Source organism: Salmo trutta, chromosome 13 (genome assembly GCF_901001165.1).
Source record: "Salmo trutta chromosome 13, fSalTru1.1, whole genome shotgun sequence".
Classification (NCBI taxonomy): domain Eukaryota; kingdom Metazoa; phylum Chordata; class Actinopteri; order Salmoniformes; family Salmonidae; genus Salmo; species Salmo trutta.
The window spans coordinates 78,458,456-78,477,513 of record NC_042969.1 but is presented as its reverse complement, the minus strand read 5'-3'; the positions used below and the strand labels follow the sequence as shown (position 1 = coordinate 78,477,513).

At 41.2% G+C, this 19,058-nt stretch overlaps 1 protein-coding gene across 2 annotated transcripts in view; it reads left to right on the top strand.

Moving 5' to 3' along the window:
• Nucleotides 1–19,058, top strand: part of LOC115206567 (roundabout homolog 2) — a 124,309-nt gene that overhangs the window by 26,980 nt on the left and 78,271 nt on the right. For both annotated transcript variants that reach the window (XM_029773695.1, XM_029773694.1), the window contains exons 6-8: nt 382–506; nt 2,467–2,638; nt 7,516–7,721. In XM_029773695.1, coding sequence (XP_029629555.1) covers nt 382–506; nt 2,467–2,638; nt 7,516–7,721 — 503 coding nt within the window. The remainder of the gene's footprint in view (nt 1–381; nt 507–2,466; nt 2,639–7,515; nt 7,722–19,058) is intronic.

The following is a 19,058-nucleotide window of genomic DNA, read 5'->3' as shown; positions in this document are numbered from 1 at the left end:
AAAAGGTGCTATCTAGAACCTAAAAGGGTTTTTCGGCTGTTCCCAGAGAGAACCCACCCTTTGAAGAACCCTTTTTGGTTCCAGGTAGAACCCCTTCGGTTCCAGGTAGAATATTTTTGCGTTCCATGTAGAACCCTTTCCACAGAGGGTTCTACAGGGAACCAAAAATAGTTATTTCTACCTGGAACCAAAAAGCGTTCTACATGGAAGGGTTCTCCTATGGGACCTCCCGCAGAACCCCTTTGGAACCCTTTTTTCTAAGATTGAAGGACATGCCCATTTAGATGTGTCCTTGTGATGCCTGCCGGTGCTTTTGCTTCAATGCTTTACCTCTGTGTAACTCTGAGTTCTAACCCTAGTGTTTCTGCCCTTTGACCCCAGCTGCACCCCAGTTTATCATCAGGCCGCGGGACCAGATCGTGGCCCAGGGTCGCACTGCCACCTTCCCCTGTGAGACCAAGGGCAACCCCCAGCCTGCAGTCTTCTGGCAGAAGGAAGGTAGCCAGGTAAGGAGACATATAAACACCTCTTAATGACCCATAGCAGAGCCAGGAGCTTTTCCTGAACACACTGACCTGACCAGGAAAAACATGGTCAGGAAAACAGCTTGGTCCAGTCTTCAACCACTAGACCTATACTGTAAGGACCTGTAAAACAGCTTGGTCCAGTCTTCAACCACTAGACCTATACTGTAAGGACCTGTAAAACAGCTTGGTCCAGTCTTCATATCTCTGTATTTACAAGAATGTTCAGCGTTTTGTCATCCAGTGTGTGTCCATCATGCATTATTTATGACTAGCCGTTATTACTGTGTTACTGTGCTGTCTAGTGTTATCAGCACACACACCACTTAGATTGGATAGTAACCATGCCCTTGGCTGTGTGGGGAGGACCCTGCTGTGTCTATGATGTCAGTCTGTGTGACACTCAGCTCCCCAGTTCTCCCTCAGTGACACACACACACACACACACACACCACACACACACACACACACACACACACACACACACACACACACACACACACACACACACACACACACACCACACACACACACACACACACACACACACACACACACACACACACACACACACACACACACACACATAGAGAAAACTACGCTATCTCCCATCAGTATCTCTGGCACACACAAACACCACACCAGATACACCTTTGTGTGGCTGGCGAGGAGGTAATCAGTTCCCATGACACCGTGCTGCTAACAGTGATGCTACCCTCACACAGAGCAGAGCAGATAGTCCTTCACATAGCTGGAGGTCCTCACAGTCCACAGTCCACACAACAACAGCAGTAATTAGGAGCCTGCCAGGACCTGTACATGAACCGGAGATATGATGCAGCTCTGGCTGAGAGTCACACACACACACACACACACACACACACACACACACACACACACACACACACACACACACACACACACACACACACACACACACACACACACACACACACACACACACACACACACACACACACACACACACACACACACTGAGCCTGGGGCCAGACAATTACAGCAAAGTGCCACTCAGAGATTGGGATGGGGTGAAATGCACATTTGCATGCAACACACACACACACACACTGTATACTTCCACTCACACCGATGCTGAACATATTCTCACATCAAAATAAGTGATGAATCCTATCTGACTCACTGCAACAGAGCGTACTGAATATGTACTGAACATGTACATACAAAGATCAACATTCATTTACACCAGTATCCTCTCAGTAAATAGACCCCCATGTACTGTGACTGCACCCCAATCACAACACTATTTTCCCTCTCTTTGCATCTTGGTTTATTGATGCTTCATACCTTCTCTATCCCCATCGTCACCGCTCACTAAATACCCCAGAAAATCTGATGTTTTCTGTATGATTCAGACCTGGCACACTCCCTCCTTCTCCTCTGCTGTGGACTTATTCAATAGAACCTGAAGTTCTATGGGATGGGCTGTGGGCCGGGGCTGTGGGCCGGGGCTGTGGGCCGGGGGCTGAGGGGGTAGCCGGGGCTGGGGGCCGGGGCTGGGGGCCCGGGGCTGTGGGCCGGGGATGTGGGCCGGGGCTGGGGGGGTATCCGGGGGAGACTCTGTGTAAACAAAGCAGCCCCATAGCAATTATAAGAAGCAAAGCAGAATGAAACAAGAGTAGACAGAGAGGCTCAGACTGTGTTCCCTCGCAGCTCTCTGGAGCCTCTGGCATGGCTGGCTGGGAGAATACATGCTATCCATTATGTGTAACCAAGCTATCAGATGTGATAGTTGTGTGTAATTCCTTAACCAGGTAATGGATGGAATGGCTCTGTTACCTGGCTGTGTGTATGTCTAAACCAGAGTGATGGCGCTATGTGAGTGTGTTTCAGTTGGATGTGTTCCTGGCAGTAATGGGTCCATGTCCATCTACTAATTGGCCTGCTTCCTCTCTTCCTGCAGAACCTGCTGTTTCCCAACCAGCCCCAGCAGCCCAACAGTCGCTTCTCTGTGTCCTCCAGTGGAGACCTGACCATCTCGTCCGTGCAGCGGGCAGACGCAGGCTACTACATCTGCCAGGCCCTGACCGTGGCTGGCAGCATCCTCGCCAAGGCCCAACTGGAGGTCACAGATGGTGAGGCCTGCCGCATACCCACCCCGATGCCAGCGTGCTAGAGCACCACTCGTTAATGCAGCATGCATACACACTCTGCTATGCTATCAGCACACACACACAGACACCCATATTCGTGCGGATACATAATTCACACAGACACACACAGCTTTCACTGTACACTAAATAGTTAATGTACACACATGAATGAGCAGTAAGAGAAGTGTTCTTTAATTTGTAGTGAATTCATCAGAGGACATGCTTTGCCTGGTTGACTCTCTGTGGATTTTGGCCTTAAGGACTGCGGGAAATGTAGCGTAAAAGGAGGAGTATTTTACCATGTACAGGAATTAAATTCTGCTTTTTTTGTCTGAGAAATATCTAGAAATGATACTTGCCCATGAACGTGCTTTTTTTGTCACGACACAATCGAATGAAATAGTCGTTGAAGTTTAGCTGGAGAGGGAATAAGCATTGCCCTTGAGTCTCTCAGATCAGCAGCATCTGGCTGAGGGAGGCAGTGAGTCAAGTTTAGCTGGAGAGGGAATAAGCATTGCCCTTGAGTCTCTCAGATCAGCAGCATCTGGCTGAGGGAGGCAGTGAGTCAAGTTTAGCTGGAGAGGGAATAAGCATTGCCCTTGAGTCTCTCAGATCAGCAGCATCTGGCTGAGGGAGGCAGTGAGTCAAGTTTAGCTGGAGAGGGAATAAGCATTGTGCTTGAGTCTCTCAGATCAGCAGCATCTGACTGAGGGAGGCAGTGAGTCAAGTTTAGCTGGAGAGGGAATAAGCATTGCCCTTGAGTCTCTCAGATCAGCAGCATCTGGCTGAGGGAGGCAGTGAGTCAAGTTTAGCTGGAGAGGGAATAAGCATTGCCCTTGAGTCTCTCAGATCAGCAGCATCTGGCTGAGGGAGGCAGTGAGTCAAGTTTAGCTGGAGAGGGAATAAGCATTGCCCTTGAGTCTCTCAGATCAGCAGCATCTGGCTGAGGGAGGCAGTGAGTCAAGTTTAGCTGGAGAGGGAATAAGCATTGCCCTTGAGTCTCTCAGATCAGCAGCATCTGGCTGAGGGAGGCAGTGAGTCAAGTTTAGCTGGAGAGGGAATAAGCATTGCCCTTGAGTCTCTCAGATCAGCAGCATCTGGCTGAGGGAGGCAGTGAGTCAAGTTTAGCTGGAGAGGGAATAAGCATTGCCCTTGAGTCTCTCAGATCAGCAGCATCTGGCTGAGGGAGGCAGTGAGTCAAGTTTAGCTGGAGAGGGAATAAGCATTGCCCTTGAGTCTCTCAGATCAGCAGCATCTGGCTGAGGGAGGCAGTGAGTCAAGTTTAGCTGGAGAGGGAATAAGCATTGCCCTTGAGTCTCTCAGATCAGCAGCATCTGGCTGAGGGAGGCAGTGAGTCAAGGACTGAGTGAGTGACAACAGTTAGCATGTCTGCAGGATGACTTATGAGGGCCTGCTCAGTCCCACTGCCTCTAGTCTGTTCTGCTGTGGAGATGGGTAAATAGATTGACCAGCTTTCAGATGCCCTGTGAAGGCATCTGGGGAAAAATGTAAATACACCATTTTTTAAGTGAAGGGAATTTTTTATTCAAAATGAAATTAGAATCAGACGTTCACCCATGTTTCTGAAACGTCAAATTTTGAAGTTGTTCCAAATGTCAAATTTCAAAATGCTTAATGTCAAATTTCGGCATTCTGAATTCTGAATGGTTCAGGTCAGGGTTAAGGTTTGGGATAGGCTTAAATAAAAATATCAAAACAACTTTCTATCGCTGGATTTGAACTTGCAACCTTTAGAACCAGAGTCAGATGCTTACACCCATCCACCATCCACGTCCACAATGCCCTAGCAAAAACCAAACCTACTTGAAGGCAATAGCGCTCACTGCTGCCCCCGACGTCCTCAGACATGGATGGACGTCGAATACTGACTTGTATCACAGGGGACCTGCCTTAAAATACCAAGGGTTTTAGATATCATAACCTCTGGACACCTTACTCGACTCATGTTCCATTGTTTAAGATTTACACTGTCTGAACTTTCTGTTCAGTGGTCTATGGCTGCATGCACCAACACATACTGTATTCTAAGGGTGTGTGGTGCGTTAATTTTAGCGCATGTGGGTCTGTCTTTCTATTGGTGTGTGTAAGTAGCATTAGGTAACACAGCGTATGGCTGGACTGTGTAAGGTGAGGAACGTGTGAGGAAGCTGGGTGTTAGGAAGGCTGAGGAGGAGGACAGGAGGGGAGGAGGACAGGAGGGGAGGAGGACAGGAGGAGAGGAGGACAGGAGGACAGGAGGACAGGAGGAGAGGAGGGGAGGAGGACAGGAGGAGAGGAGGGGAGGAGGAGAGGAGGACAGGAGGGGAGGAGGGGAGGAGCAGAGGAGGGGAGGAGGACAGGAGGAGAGGAGGGGAGGAGGACAGGAGGAGAGGAGGGGAGGAGGACAGGAGGAGAGGAGGACAGGAGGAGAGGAGGGGAGGAGGACAGGAGGGGAGGAGGACAGGAGGAGAGGAGGACAGGAGGAGAGGAGGGGAGGAGGAGAGGAGGGGAGGAGGACAGGAGGAGAGGAGGACAGGAGGAGAGGAGGACAGGAGGGGAGGAGGACAGGAGGGGAGGAGGACAGGAGGAGAGGAGGACAGCAGGAGAAGAGGAGAGGAGGGGAGGAGGACAGGAGGGGAGGAGGACAGGAGGAGAGGAGGACAGGAGGGGAGGAGGACAGGAGGGGAGGAGGACAGGAGGAGAGGAGGGGAGGAGGACAGGAGGGGAGGAGGGGAGGAGGGGAGGAGGACAGGAGGGGAGGAGGAGAGGAGGACAGGAGGGGAGGAGGACAGGAGGACAGGAGGAGAGGAGGACAGGAGGAGAGGAGGAGAGGAGGGGAGGAGGACAGGAGGAGAGGAGGGGAGGAGGACAGGAGGAGAGGAGGAGAGGAGGAGAGGAGGGGAGGAGGACAGGAGGGGAGGAGGGGAGGAGGACAGGAGGGGAGGAGGACAGGAGGGGAGGAGGGCCGGCTGGGGCTGGGCCAAGGTCATGGTCACACCTTGCCACTGGAAGCAGGTGATTTAGTGTCCTGAGGGGCCAGCAGAGCTCGCTGGGTTCAAGGAGATATGTAATGAGAAATTTCTGATGCAAACAGTCAAGGCCCTAGCTCTCCCCCGCCTCCATCCATCCATCACGCCATCCATCCACCACCCTCGTCATCCGCTCCCTGCTGGACTAAACCAAGCCAAACTCACCCAGGGTTTTATCATACTTTCTGTCATAATATCTTAACATGTAATACTGTGGAGTCATTACTCAGAGCTGAGGGAATCATTAAGACACATAACAGAACCCTTCCAGCTGTGTTTTGGTGTCTGAATCATGCCAAGTGATAACAGTGACAGGCAGATAACTCACTCAGTGAGTTAATTGGGAAGTTAGATCTAACAGTGAGGCCTTAGACAGACAGGTAGTGCTGTTTTTAATGCTATCGGCGTGTGGGTTAGGCTCACGGCAATCCTGGTTGATGTATTTCACCACCAGATTATCTGATAAAAGCATTCCAGCTTGGTGGAAGAGGTTGTAGTATTATCACTGAAATAGATTCAATGATGAATTCAGCAGGGCCCGATTCACCTTCTATCCATTTCTCTCTCAGCTAAAGATAATCATGCCATGGTTCTGCCATACCAAGGCAAGCATGTGTCTTCCTTCCATCCTTCTGACTTCTCTGCTGGAGAGAAAGAGAAAGAAAGAGATAGCAACGGGAGAGAGAGAAAGAGGAAGAGAGAGAGCGAGAAGGTGAGAGAGAGAGAGAGAGGAAGAGAGAGAGAGAGAGAGAGAGAGAGAGAGAGAGAAAGAGAGAGAGAGAGGGTGAGAGGAAGAGAGAGAGAGAGAGAGAGAGAGAGAGAGAGAGTGGAAGAGAGAGGGTGAGAGGAAGAAAGGGAGAGAGAGAGAGAGAGAGGAAGAGAGAGAGAGATAGAGAGAGAAAGAGAAAGAGAGAGGGTGAGAGAGAGAGAGAGAGAAAGAGAGAGAGAGAGGGTGAGAGGAAGAGAGAGAGAGAGAGAGAGAGAGAGAGTGGAAGAGAGAGGGTGAGAGGAAGAAAGGGAGAGAGAGAGAGAGAGAGAGAGAGGAAGAGAGAGAGAGATAGAGAGAGAAAGAGAAAAAGAGAGGGTGAGAGAGAGAGGAAGAGAGAGAGAGATAGAGAGAGAAAGAGAAAGAGAGAGGGTGAGATAATGTGTTGAAAGGTTAGCGATGTTGACTGTCTAATTGGCCCCTGCAGGTCTGACATCATTAATCCTACCTGTTAATTAATGTGTGCTGTGTGATGCCAGGGGACTCCACATTCTTCACCACAGCTGACACAGAAAGTGCCAGGGCACGGTAACTGTAACTCACAGATACAGCACCTCTGACATGTACACTCTTTCCCAGTACAACCCACAGGCATTCTCCCACACATTACAAATGCATATATTCATTCAAACAGCATTTAACATTAGCATTGAAATAAACAAAACATTTTATTTTATTTTCCTCACAGTGGTTTTGTTACATTATTGCAATTCTGACTGATTTGGATCATTTCCGTGGGGTGCTACTCTCTGGGGAGTGACGCTGGTTTCAGTTCTGGGTGCCAGTGGGGGCCTCTGACAGTGTTCCCCACTGAACATGATGGAGTATTTACCTGAACCACCCTGAGTCAACAGGCATTGCCCTTGTCGCTGTACGCCATCACAGACTCCTGGGTATGGTGTGAATGTAAGGGTACTCATTATCTGTTGCTGCAGGATTATTTTCCTTCTGTAGAAAACTGGCTCAAATGAATATCTTACATCTGTCTATTGAAAGTTTCATCTCTATCGTAGCCCTTCTGTGTGGCTCTTCTGAACAACTCTCTCTCTCTCATCTTGTCCCAGTGCTGACAGACAGGCCACCGCCCATCATCCGTCGGGGTCCGTCCAATCAGACGCTGAGGGTGGACAGCGTGGCCCTTCTGAAGTGCCAGGCGTCAGGAGACCCCATCCCCTCTATCAGCTGGCTGAAGGACGGGGTCAGTCTGCTGGGGAAGGATCCCCGCATGTCCCTGCAGGAGCTGGGCAGCCTGCAGATGAGGAGCCTCAGGGTGAGAACCACTGGCGCCACAGCCTGGTCCAGTCATGAAGACAACTACACCTACACTAGATATGGGGTTTATGTGATGAGGGCTGTAAATATGCTGCGTACTGTTGTGGTAACCTTGGTAACCTTGGTAACCTATTGTGGTAACCTTGTCTGCAGCCCTCGTTCTCCACCTCCCTGTTTCCATCCATACACCTTAATGGATCTCTGTCTGAGACTCCTCTCTCTCCTCTCTGTGTGTGTCATTAGGCTGTATCTCACTGTCTTCTATACTATCTACTGTATCTCACTGTCTTCTATACCATCTACTGTATCTCACTGTCTTCTATACTATCTACTGTATCTCACTGTCTTCTATACTATCTACTGTATCTCACTGTCTTCTATACTATCTACTGTATCTCACTGTAGTCTATACCATCTACTGTATCTCACTGTCTTCTATACTATCTACTGTATCTCACTGTCTTCTATACCATCTACTGTATCTCACTGTCTTCTATACTATCTACTGTATCTCACTGTCTTCTATACTATCTACTGTATCTCACTGTATTCTGTACTATCTACTGTATCTCACTGTCTTCTATACTATCTACTGTATCTCACTGTCTTCTATACTATCTACTGTATCTCGCTGTCTTCTATACCATCTACTGTATCTCGCTGTCTTCTATACTATCTACTGTATCTCACTGTCTTCTATACCATCTACTGTATCTCACTGTCTTCTATACCATCTACTGTATCTCACTGTCTTCTATACTATCTACTGTATCTCACTGTCTTCTATACCATCTACTGTATCTCACTGTCTTCTATACTATCTACTGTATCTCACTGTCTTCTATACTATCTACTGTATCTCACTGTCTTCTATACTATCTACTGTATCTCACTGTCTTCTATACCATCTACTGTATCTCACTGTCTTCTATACCATCTACTGTATCTCACTGTCTTCTATACTATCTACTGTATCTCACTGTCTTCTATACCATCTACTGTATCTCACTGTATTCTATACTATCTACTGTATCTCGCTGTCTTCTATACCATCTACTGTATCTCACTGTCTTCTATACTACCTACTGTATCTCACTGTCTTCTATACTATCTACTGTATCTCACTGTATTCTATACTATCTACTGTATCTCACTGTCTTCTATACTATCTACTGTATCTCACTGTCTTCTATACCATCTACTGTATCCACTGTCTTCTATACTATCTACTGTATCTCACTGTCTTCTATACTATCTACTGTATCTCACTGTCTTCTATACTATCTACTGTATCTCACTGTATTCTATACTATCTACTGTATCTCACTGTCTTCTATACTATCTACTGTATCTCACTGTAGTCTATAACCATCTACTGTATCTCACTGTCTTCTATACTATCCTACTGTATCTCACTGTCTTCTATACCATCTACTGTATCTCACTGTCTTCTATACTATCTACTGTATCTCACTGTCCTTCTATACTATCTACTGTATCTCACTGTATTCTGTACTATCTACTGTATCTCACTGTCTTCTATACCATCTACTGTATCTCACTGTATTCTGTACTATCTACTGTATCTCACTGTCTTCTATACTATCTACTGTATCTTGCTGTCTTCTATACCATCTACTGTATCTCACTGTCTTCTATACTATCTACTGTATCTCACTGTCTTCTATACTATCTACTGTATCTCACTGTATTCTATACTATCTACTGTATCTCACTGTCTTCTATACTATCTACTGTATCTCACTGTCTTCTATACCATCTAATGTATCTCACTGTCTTCTATACTATCTACTGTATCTCACTGTCTTCTATACTATCTACTGTATCTTACTGTCTTCTATACCATCTACTGTATCTCACTGTCTTCTATACTATCTACTGTATCTCACTGTCTTCTATATATCTACTGTATCTCACTGTATTCTGTACTATCTACTGTATCTCACTGTCTTCTATACTATCTACTGTATCTCACTGTATTCTGTACTATCTACTGTATCTCACTGTCTTCTATACTATCTACTGTATCTCACTGTTTTCTGTACTATCTACTGTATCTCACTGTCTTCTATACTATCTACTGTATCTCACTGTATTCTGTACTATCTACTGTATCTCACTGTCTTCTATACTATCTACTGTATCTCACTGTATTCTATACTATCTACTGTATCTCACTGTCTTCTATACCATCTACTGTATCTCACTGTATTCTGTACTATCTACTGTATCTCACTGTCTTCTATACTATCTACTGTATCTCACTGTATTCTATACTATCTACAGTATCTCACTGTCTTCTATACTATCTACTGTATCTCACTGTCTTCTATACTATCTACTGTATCTCACTGTATTCTATACTATCTACTGTATCTCACTGTCTTCTATACTATCTACTGTATCTCACTGTAGTCTATACCATCTACTGTATCTCACTGTCTTCTATACTATCTACTGTATCTCACTGTCTTCTATACTATCTACTGTAATCTCACTGTATTCTATACTATCTACTGTATCTCACTGTCTTCCATACTATCTACTGTATCTCACTGTCTTCTATACTATCTACTGTAGCTCACTGTCTTCTATACTATCTACTGTATCTCACTGTAGTCTATACCATCTACTGTATCTCACTGTCTTCTATACTATCTACTGTATCTCACTGTCTTCCATACTATCTACTGTATCTCACTGTCTTCTATACTATCTACTGTATCTCACTGTCTTCTATACCATCTACTGTATCTCACTGTCTTCTATACTATCTACTGTATCTCACTGTCTTCTATAATATCTACTGTATCTCACTGTATTCTGTACTATCTACTGTATCTCACTGTCTTCTATACTATCTACTGTATCTCACTGTATTCTATACTATCTACTGTATCTCACTGTCTTCTATACTATCTACTGTATCTCACTGTATTCTGTAATATCTACTGTATCTCACTGTCTTCTATACTATCTACTGTATCTCACTGTATTCTATACTATCTACTGTATCTCACTTTCTTCTATACTATCTACTGTAGCTCACTGTCTTCTATACTATCTACTGTATCTCACTGTCTTCTAAAATATCTACTGTATCTCACTGTATTCTATACTATCTACTGTATCTCACTGTCTTCTATACTATCTACTGTATCTCACTGTCTTCTATACCATCTACTGTATCTCACTGTCTTCTATACTATCTACTGTATCTCACTGTCTTCTATACTATCTACTGTATCTCACTGTCTTCTATACCATCTACTGTATCTCACTGTCTTCTATACTATCTACTGTATCTCACTGTCTTCTATAATATCTACTGTATCTCACTGTATTCTGTACTATCTACTGTATCTCACTGTATTCTGTACTATCTACTGTATCTCACTGTATTCTGTACTATCTACTGTATCTCACTGTCTTCTATACTATCTACTGTATCTCACTGTATTCTATACTATCTACTGTATCTCACTGTCTTCTATACTATCTACTGTATCTCACTGTATTCTGTACTATCTACTGTATCTCACTGTCTTCTATACTATCTACTGTATCTCACTGTCTTCTATACTATCTACTGTATCTCACTGTCTTCTATACTATCTACTGTATCTCACTGTATTCTGTACTATCTACTGTATCTCACTGTCTTCTATACTATCTACTGTATCTCACTGTATTCTATACTATCTACTGTATCTCACTGTCTTCTATACCATCTACTGTATCTCACTGTATTCTGTACTATCTACTGTATCTCACTGTCTTCTATACTATCTACTGTATCTCACTGTTTTCTGTACTATCTACTGTATCTCACTGTCTTCTATACTATCTACTGTATCTCACTGTCTTCTATACTATCTACTGTATCTCACTGTCTTCTATACTATCTACTGTATCTCACTGTATTCTATACTATCTACTGTATCTCACTGTCTTCTATACTATCTACTGTATCTCACTGTAGTCTATACCATCTACTGTATCTCACTGTCTTCTATACTATCTACTGTATCTCACTGTCTTCTATACTATCTACTGTATCTCACTGTATTCTATACTATCTACTGTATCTCACTGTCTTCCATACTATCTACTGTATCTCACTGTCTTCTATACTATCTACTGTATCTCACTGTCTTCTATACTATCTACTGTATCTCACTGTAGTCTATACATCTACTGTATCTCACTGTCTTCTATACTATCTACTGTATCTCACTGTCTTCCATACTATCTACTGTATCTCACTGTCTTCTATACTATCTACTGTATCTCACTGTCTTCTATACCATCTACTGTATCTCACTGTCTTCTATACTATCTACTGTATCTCACTGTCTTCTATAATATCTACTGTATCTCACTGTATTCTGTACTATCTACTGTATCTCACTGTCTTCAATACTATCTACTGTATCTCACTGTATTCTATACTATCTACTGTATCTCACTGTCCTTCTATACTATCTACTGTATCTCACTGTATTCTGTACTATCTACTGTATCTCACTGTCTTCTATACTATCTACTGTATCTCACTGTATTCTATACTATCTACTGTATCTCACTTTCTTCTATACTATCTACTGTAGCTCACTGTCTTCTATACTATCTACTGTATCTCACTGTCTTCTATACTATCTACTGTATCTCACTGTATTCTATACTATCTACTGTATCTCACTGTCTTCTATACTATCTACTGTATCTCACTGTCTTCTATACCATCTACTGTATCTCACTGTCTTCTATACTATCTACTGTATCTCACTGTCTTCTATACTATCTACTGTATCTCACTGTCTTCTATACCATCTACTGTATCTCACTGTCTTCCATACTATCTACTGTATCTCACTGTCTTCTATAATATCTACTGTATCTCACTGTATTCTGTACTATCTACTGTATCTCACTGTCTTCTATACTATCTACTGTATCTCACTGTATTCTGTACTATCTACTGTATCTCACTGTATTCTGTACTATCTACTGTATCTCACTGTCTTCTATACTATCTACTGTATCTCACTGTATTCTATACTATCTACTGTATCTCACTGTCTTCTATACTATCTACTGTATCTCACTGTATTCTATACTATCTACTGTATCTCACTGTCTTCTATACTATCTACTGTATCTCACTGTAGTCTATACCATCTACTGTATCTCACTGTCTTCTATACTATCTACTGTATCTCACTGTCTTCCATACTATCTACTGTATCTCACTGTCTTCTATACTATCTACTGTATCTCACTGTCTTCTATACCATCTACTGTATCTCACTGTCTTCTATACTATCTACTGTATCTCACTGTCTTCTATAATATCTACTGTATCTCACTGTATTCTGTACTATCTACTGTATCTCACTGTCTTCTATACTATCTACTGTATCTCACTGTATTCTATACTATCTACTGTATCTCACTGTCTTCTATACTATCTACTGTATCTCACTGTATTCTGTACTATCTACTGTATCTCACTGTCTTCTATACTATCTACTGTATCTCACTGTATTCTATACTATCTACTGTATCTCACTTTCTTCTATACTATCTACTGTAGCTCACTGTCTTCTATACTATCTACTGTATCTCACTGTCTTCTATACTATCTACTGTATCTCACTGTATTCTATACTATCTACTGTATCTCACTGTCTTCTATACTATCTACTGTAGCTCACTGTCTTCTATAACCATCTACTGTATCTCACTGTCTTCTATACTATCTACTGTATCTCACTGTCTTCTATACTATCTACTGTATCTCACTGTCTTCTATACCATCTACTGTATCTCACTGTCTTCTATACTATCTACTGTATCTCACTGTCTTCTATAATATCTACTGTATCTCACTGTATTCTGTACTATCTACTGTATCTCACTGTCTTCTATACTATCTACTGTATCTCACTGTATTCTGTACTATCTACTGTATCTCACTGTATTCTATACTATCTACTGTATCTCACTGTCTTCTATACTATCTACTGTATCTCACTGTAGTCTATACCATCTACTGTATCTCACTGTCTTCTATACTATCTACTGTATCTCACTGTCTTCTATACTATCTACTGTATCTCACTGTATTCTATACTATCTACTGTATCTCACTGTCTTCCATACTATCTACTGTATCTCACTGTCTTCTATACTATCTACTGTATCTCACTGTCTTCTATACTATCTACTGTATCTCACTGTAGTCTATACATCTACTGTATCTCACTGTCTTCTATACTATCTACTGTATCTCACTGTCTTCTATACTATCTACTGTATCTCACTGTCTTCTATACCATCTACTGTATCTCACTGTCTTCTATACTATCTACTGTATCTCACTGTCTTCTATAATATCTACTGTATCTCACTGTATTCTGTACTATCTACTGTATCTCACTGTCTTCAATACTATCTACTGTATCTCACTGTATTCTATACTATCTACTGTATCTCACTGTCTTCTATACTATCTACTGTATCTCACTGTATTCTGTACTATCTACTGTATCTCACTGTCTTCTATACTATCTACTGTATCTCACTGTATTCTATACTATCTACTGTATCTCACTTTCTTCTATACTATCTACTGTAGCTCACTGTCTTCTATACTATCTACTGTATCTCACTGTCTTCTATACTATCTACTGTATCTCTACTGTATTCTATACTATCTACTGTATCTCACTGTCTTCTATACTATCTACTGTATCTCACTGTCTTCTATACCATCTACTGTATCTCACTGTCTTCTATACTATCTACTGTATCTCACTGTCTTCTATACTATCTACTGTATCTCACTGTCTTCTATACCATCTACTGTATCTCACTGTCTTCCATACTATCTACTGTATCTCACTGTCTTCTATAATATCTACTGTATCTCACTGTATTCTGTACTATCTACTGTATCTCACTGTCTTCTATACTATCTACTGTATCTCACTGTATTCTGTACTATCTACTGTATCTCACTGTATTCTGTACTATCTACTGTATCTCACTGTCTTCTATACTATCTACTGTATCTCACTGTATTCTATACTATCTACTGTATCTCACTGTCTTCTATACTATCTACTGTATCTCACTGTATTCTATACTATCTACTGTATCTCACTGTCTTCTATACTATCTACTGTATCTCACTGTAGTCTATACCATCTACTGTATCTCACTGTCTTCTATACTATCTACTGTATCTCACTGTCTTCCATACTATCTACTGTATCTCACTGTCTTCTATACTATCTACTGTATCTCACTGTCTTCTATACCATCTACTGTATCTCACTGTCTTCTATACTATCTACTGTATCTCACTGTCTTCTATAATATCTACTGTATCTCACTGTATTCTGTACTATCTACTGTATCTCACTGTCTTCTATACTATCTACTGTATCTCACTGTATTCTATACTATCTACTGTATCTCACTGTCTTCTATACTATCTACTGTATCTCACTGTATTCTGTACTATCTACTGTATCTCACTGTCTTCTATACTATCTACTGTATCTCACTGTATTCTATACTATCTACTGTATCTCACTTTCTTCTATACTATCTACTGTAGCTCACTGTCTTCTATACTATCTACTGTATCTCACTGTCTTCTATACTATCTACTGTATCTCACTGTATTCTATACTATCTACTGTATCTCACTGTCTTCTATACTATCTACTGTATCTCACTGTCTTCTATACCATCTACTGTATCTCACTGTCTTCTATACTATCTACTGTATCTCACTGTCTTCTATACTATCTACTGTATCTCACTGTCTTCTATACCATCTACTGTATCTCACTGTCTTCTATACTATCTACTGTATCTCACTGTCTTCTATAATATCTACTGTATCTCACTGTATTCTGTACTATCTACTGTATCTCACTGTCTTCTATACTATCTACTGTATCTCACTGTATTCTGTACTATCTACTGTATCTCACTGTATTCTGTACTATCTACTGTATCTCACTGTCTTCTATACTATCTACTGTATCTCACTGTATTCTATACTATCTACTGTATCTCACTGTCTTCTATACTATCTACTGTATCTCACTGTATTCTGTACTATCTACTGTATCTCACTGTCTTCTATACTATCTACTGTATCTCACTGTCTTCTATACTATCTACTGTATCTCACTGTCTTCTATACTATCTACTGTATCTCACTGTCTTCTATACTATCTACTGTATCTCACTGTATTCTATACTATCTACTGTATCTCACTGTCTTCTATACTATCTACTGTATCTCACTGTAGTCTATACCATCTACTGTATCTCACTGTCTTCTATACTATCTACTGTATCTCACTGTCTTCTATACTATCTACTGTATCTCACTGTATTCTATACTATCTACTGTATCTCACTGTCTTCCATACTATCTACTGTATCTCACTGTCTTCTATACTATCTACTGTATCTCACTGTCTTCTATACTATCTACTGTATCTCACTGTAGTCTATACCATCTACTGTATCTCACTGTCTTCTATACTATCTACTGTATCTCACTGTCTTCCATACTATCTACTGTATCTCACTGTCTTCTATACTATCTACTGTATCTCACTGTCTTCTATACCATCTACTGTATCTCACTGTCTTCTATACTATCTACTGTATCTCACTGTCTTCTATAATATCTACTGTATCTCACTGTATTCTGTACTATCTACTGTATCTCACTGTCTTCTATACTATCTACTGTATCTCACTGTATTCTGTACTATCTACTGTATCTCACTGTCTTCTATACTATCTACTGTATCTCACTGTTTTCTGTACTATCTACTGTATCTCACTGTCTTCTATACTATCTACTGTATCTCACTGTATTCTGTACTATCTACTGTATCTCACTGTCTTCTATACTATCTACTGTATCTCACTGTATTCTATACTATCTACTGTATCTCACTGTCTTCTATACTATCTACTGTATCTCACTGTATTCTGTACTATCTACTGTATCTCACTGTCTTCTATACTATCTACTGTATCTCACTGTCTTCTATACTATCTACTGTATCTCACTGTCTTCTATACTATCTACTGTATCTCACTGTCTTCTATACTATCTACTGTATCTCACTGTCTTCTATACTATCTACTGTATCTCACTGTCTTCTATACTATCTACTGTATTTCACTGTCTTCCATACTATCTACTGTATCTCACTGTCTTCTATACTATCTACTGTATCTCTCTGTCTTCTATACTATCTACTGTATCTCACTGTAGTCTATACCATCTACTGTATCTCACTGTCTTCTATACTATCTACTGTATCTCACTGTCTTCCATACTATCTACTGTATCTCACTGTCTTCTATACTATCTACTGTATCTCACTGTCTTCTATACTATCTACTGTATCTCACTGTAGTCTATACCATCTACTGTATCTCACTGTCTTCTATACTATCTACTGTATCTCACTGTCTTCTATACTATCTACTGTATCTCACTGTCTTCTATACTATCTACTGTATCTCACTGTCTTCTATACTATCTACTGTATCTCACTGTCTTCTATACTATCTACAGTATCTCACTGTCTTCTATACCATCTACTGTATCTCACTGTCTTCTATACTATCTACTGTATCTCACTGTCTTCTATACTATCTACTGTATCTCACTGTCTTCTATACCATCTACTGTATCTCACTGTCTTCTATACTATCTACTGTATCTCACTGTCTTCTATAATATCTACTGTATCTCACTGTATTCTGTACTATCTACTGTATCTCACTGTCTTCTATACTATCTACTGTATCTCACTGTATTCTGTACTATCTACTGTATCTCACTGTCTTCTATACTATCTACTGTATCTCACTGTTGTCTGTACTATCTACTGTATCTCACTGTCTTCTATACTATCTACTGTATCTCACTGTCTTCTATACTATCTACTGTATCTCACTGTCTTCTATACTATCTACTGTATCTCACTGTCTTCTATACTATCTACTGTATCTCACTGTCTTCTATACTATCTACTGTATCTCACTGTCTTCTATACTATCTACTGTATTTCACTGTCTTCCATACTATCTACTGTATCTCACTGTCTTCTATACTATCTACTGTATCTCACTGTCTTCTATACTATCTACTGTATCTCACTGTAGTCTATACCATCTACTGTATCTCACTGTCTTCTATACTATCTACTGTATCTCACTGTCTTCCATACTATCTACTGTATCTCACTGTCTTCTATACTGTCTACTGTATCTCACTGTCTTCTATACTATCTACTGTATCTCACTGTAGTCTATACCATCTACTGTATCTCACTGTCTTCTATACTATCTACTGTATCTCACTGTCTTCTATACTATCTACTGTATCTCACTGTCTTCTATACTATCTACTGTATCTCACTGTCTTCTATACTATCTACTGTATCTCACTGTCTTCTATACCATCTACTGTATCTCACTGTCTTCTATACTATCTACTGTATCTCACTGTCTTCTATAATATCTACTGTATCTCACTGTATTCTGTACTATCTACTGTATCTCACTGTCTTCTATACTATCTACTGTATCTCACTGTATTCTGTACTATCTACTGTATCTCACTGTCTTCTATACTATCTACTGTATCTCACTGTATTCTATACTATCTACTGTATCTCACTGTCTTCTATACTATCTACTGTATCTCACTGTATTCTGTACTATCTACTGTATCTCACTGTCTTCTATACTATCTACTGTATCTCACTGTATTCTATACTATCTACTGTATCTCACTGTCTTCTATACTATCTACTGTATCTCACTGTCTTCTATACTATCTACTGTATCTCACTGTCTTCTATACTATCTACTGTATCGCACTATCTTCTATACTATCTACTGTATCTCACTGTATTCTATACTATCTACTGTATCTCACTGTCTTCTATACTATCTACTGTATCTCACTGTAGTCTATACCATCTACTGTATCTCACTGTCTTCTATACTATCTACTGTATCTCATTGTCTTCTATACTATCTACTGTATCTCACTGTATTCTATACTATCTACTGTATCTCACTGTCTTCCATACTATCTACTGTATCTCACTGTCTTCTATACTATCTACTGTATCTCACTGTCTTCTATACTATCTACTGTATCTCACTGTAGTCTATACCATCTACTGTATCTCACTGTCTTCTATACTATCTACTGTATCTCACTGTCTTCCATACTATCTACTGTATCTCA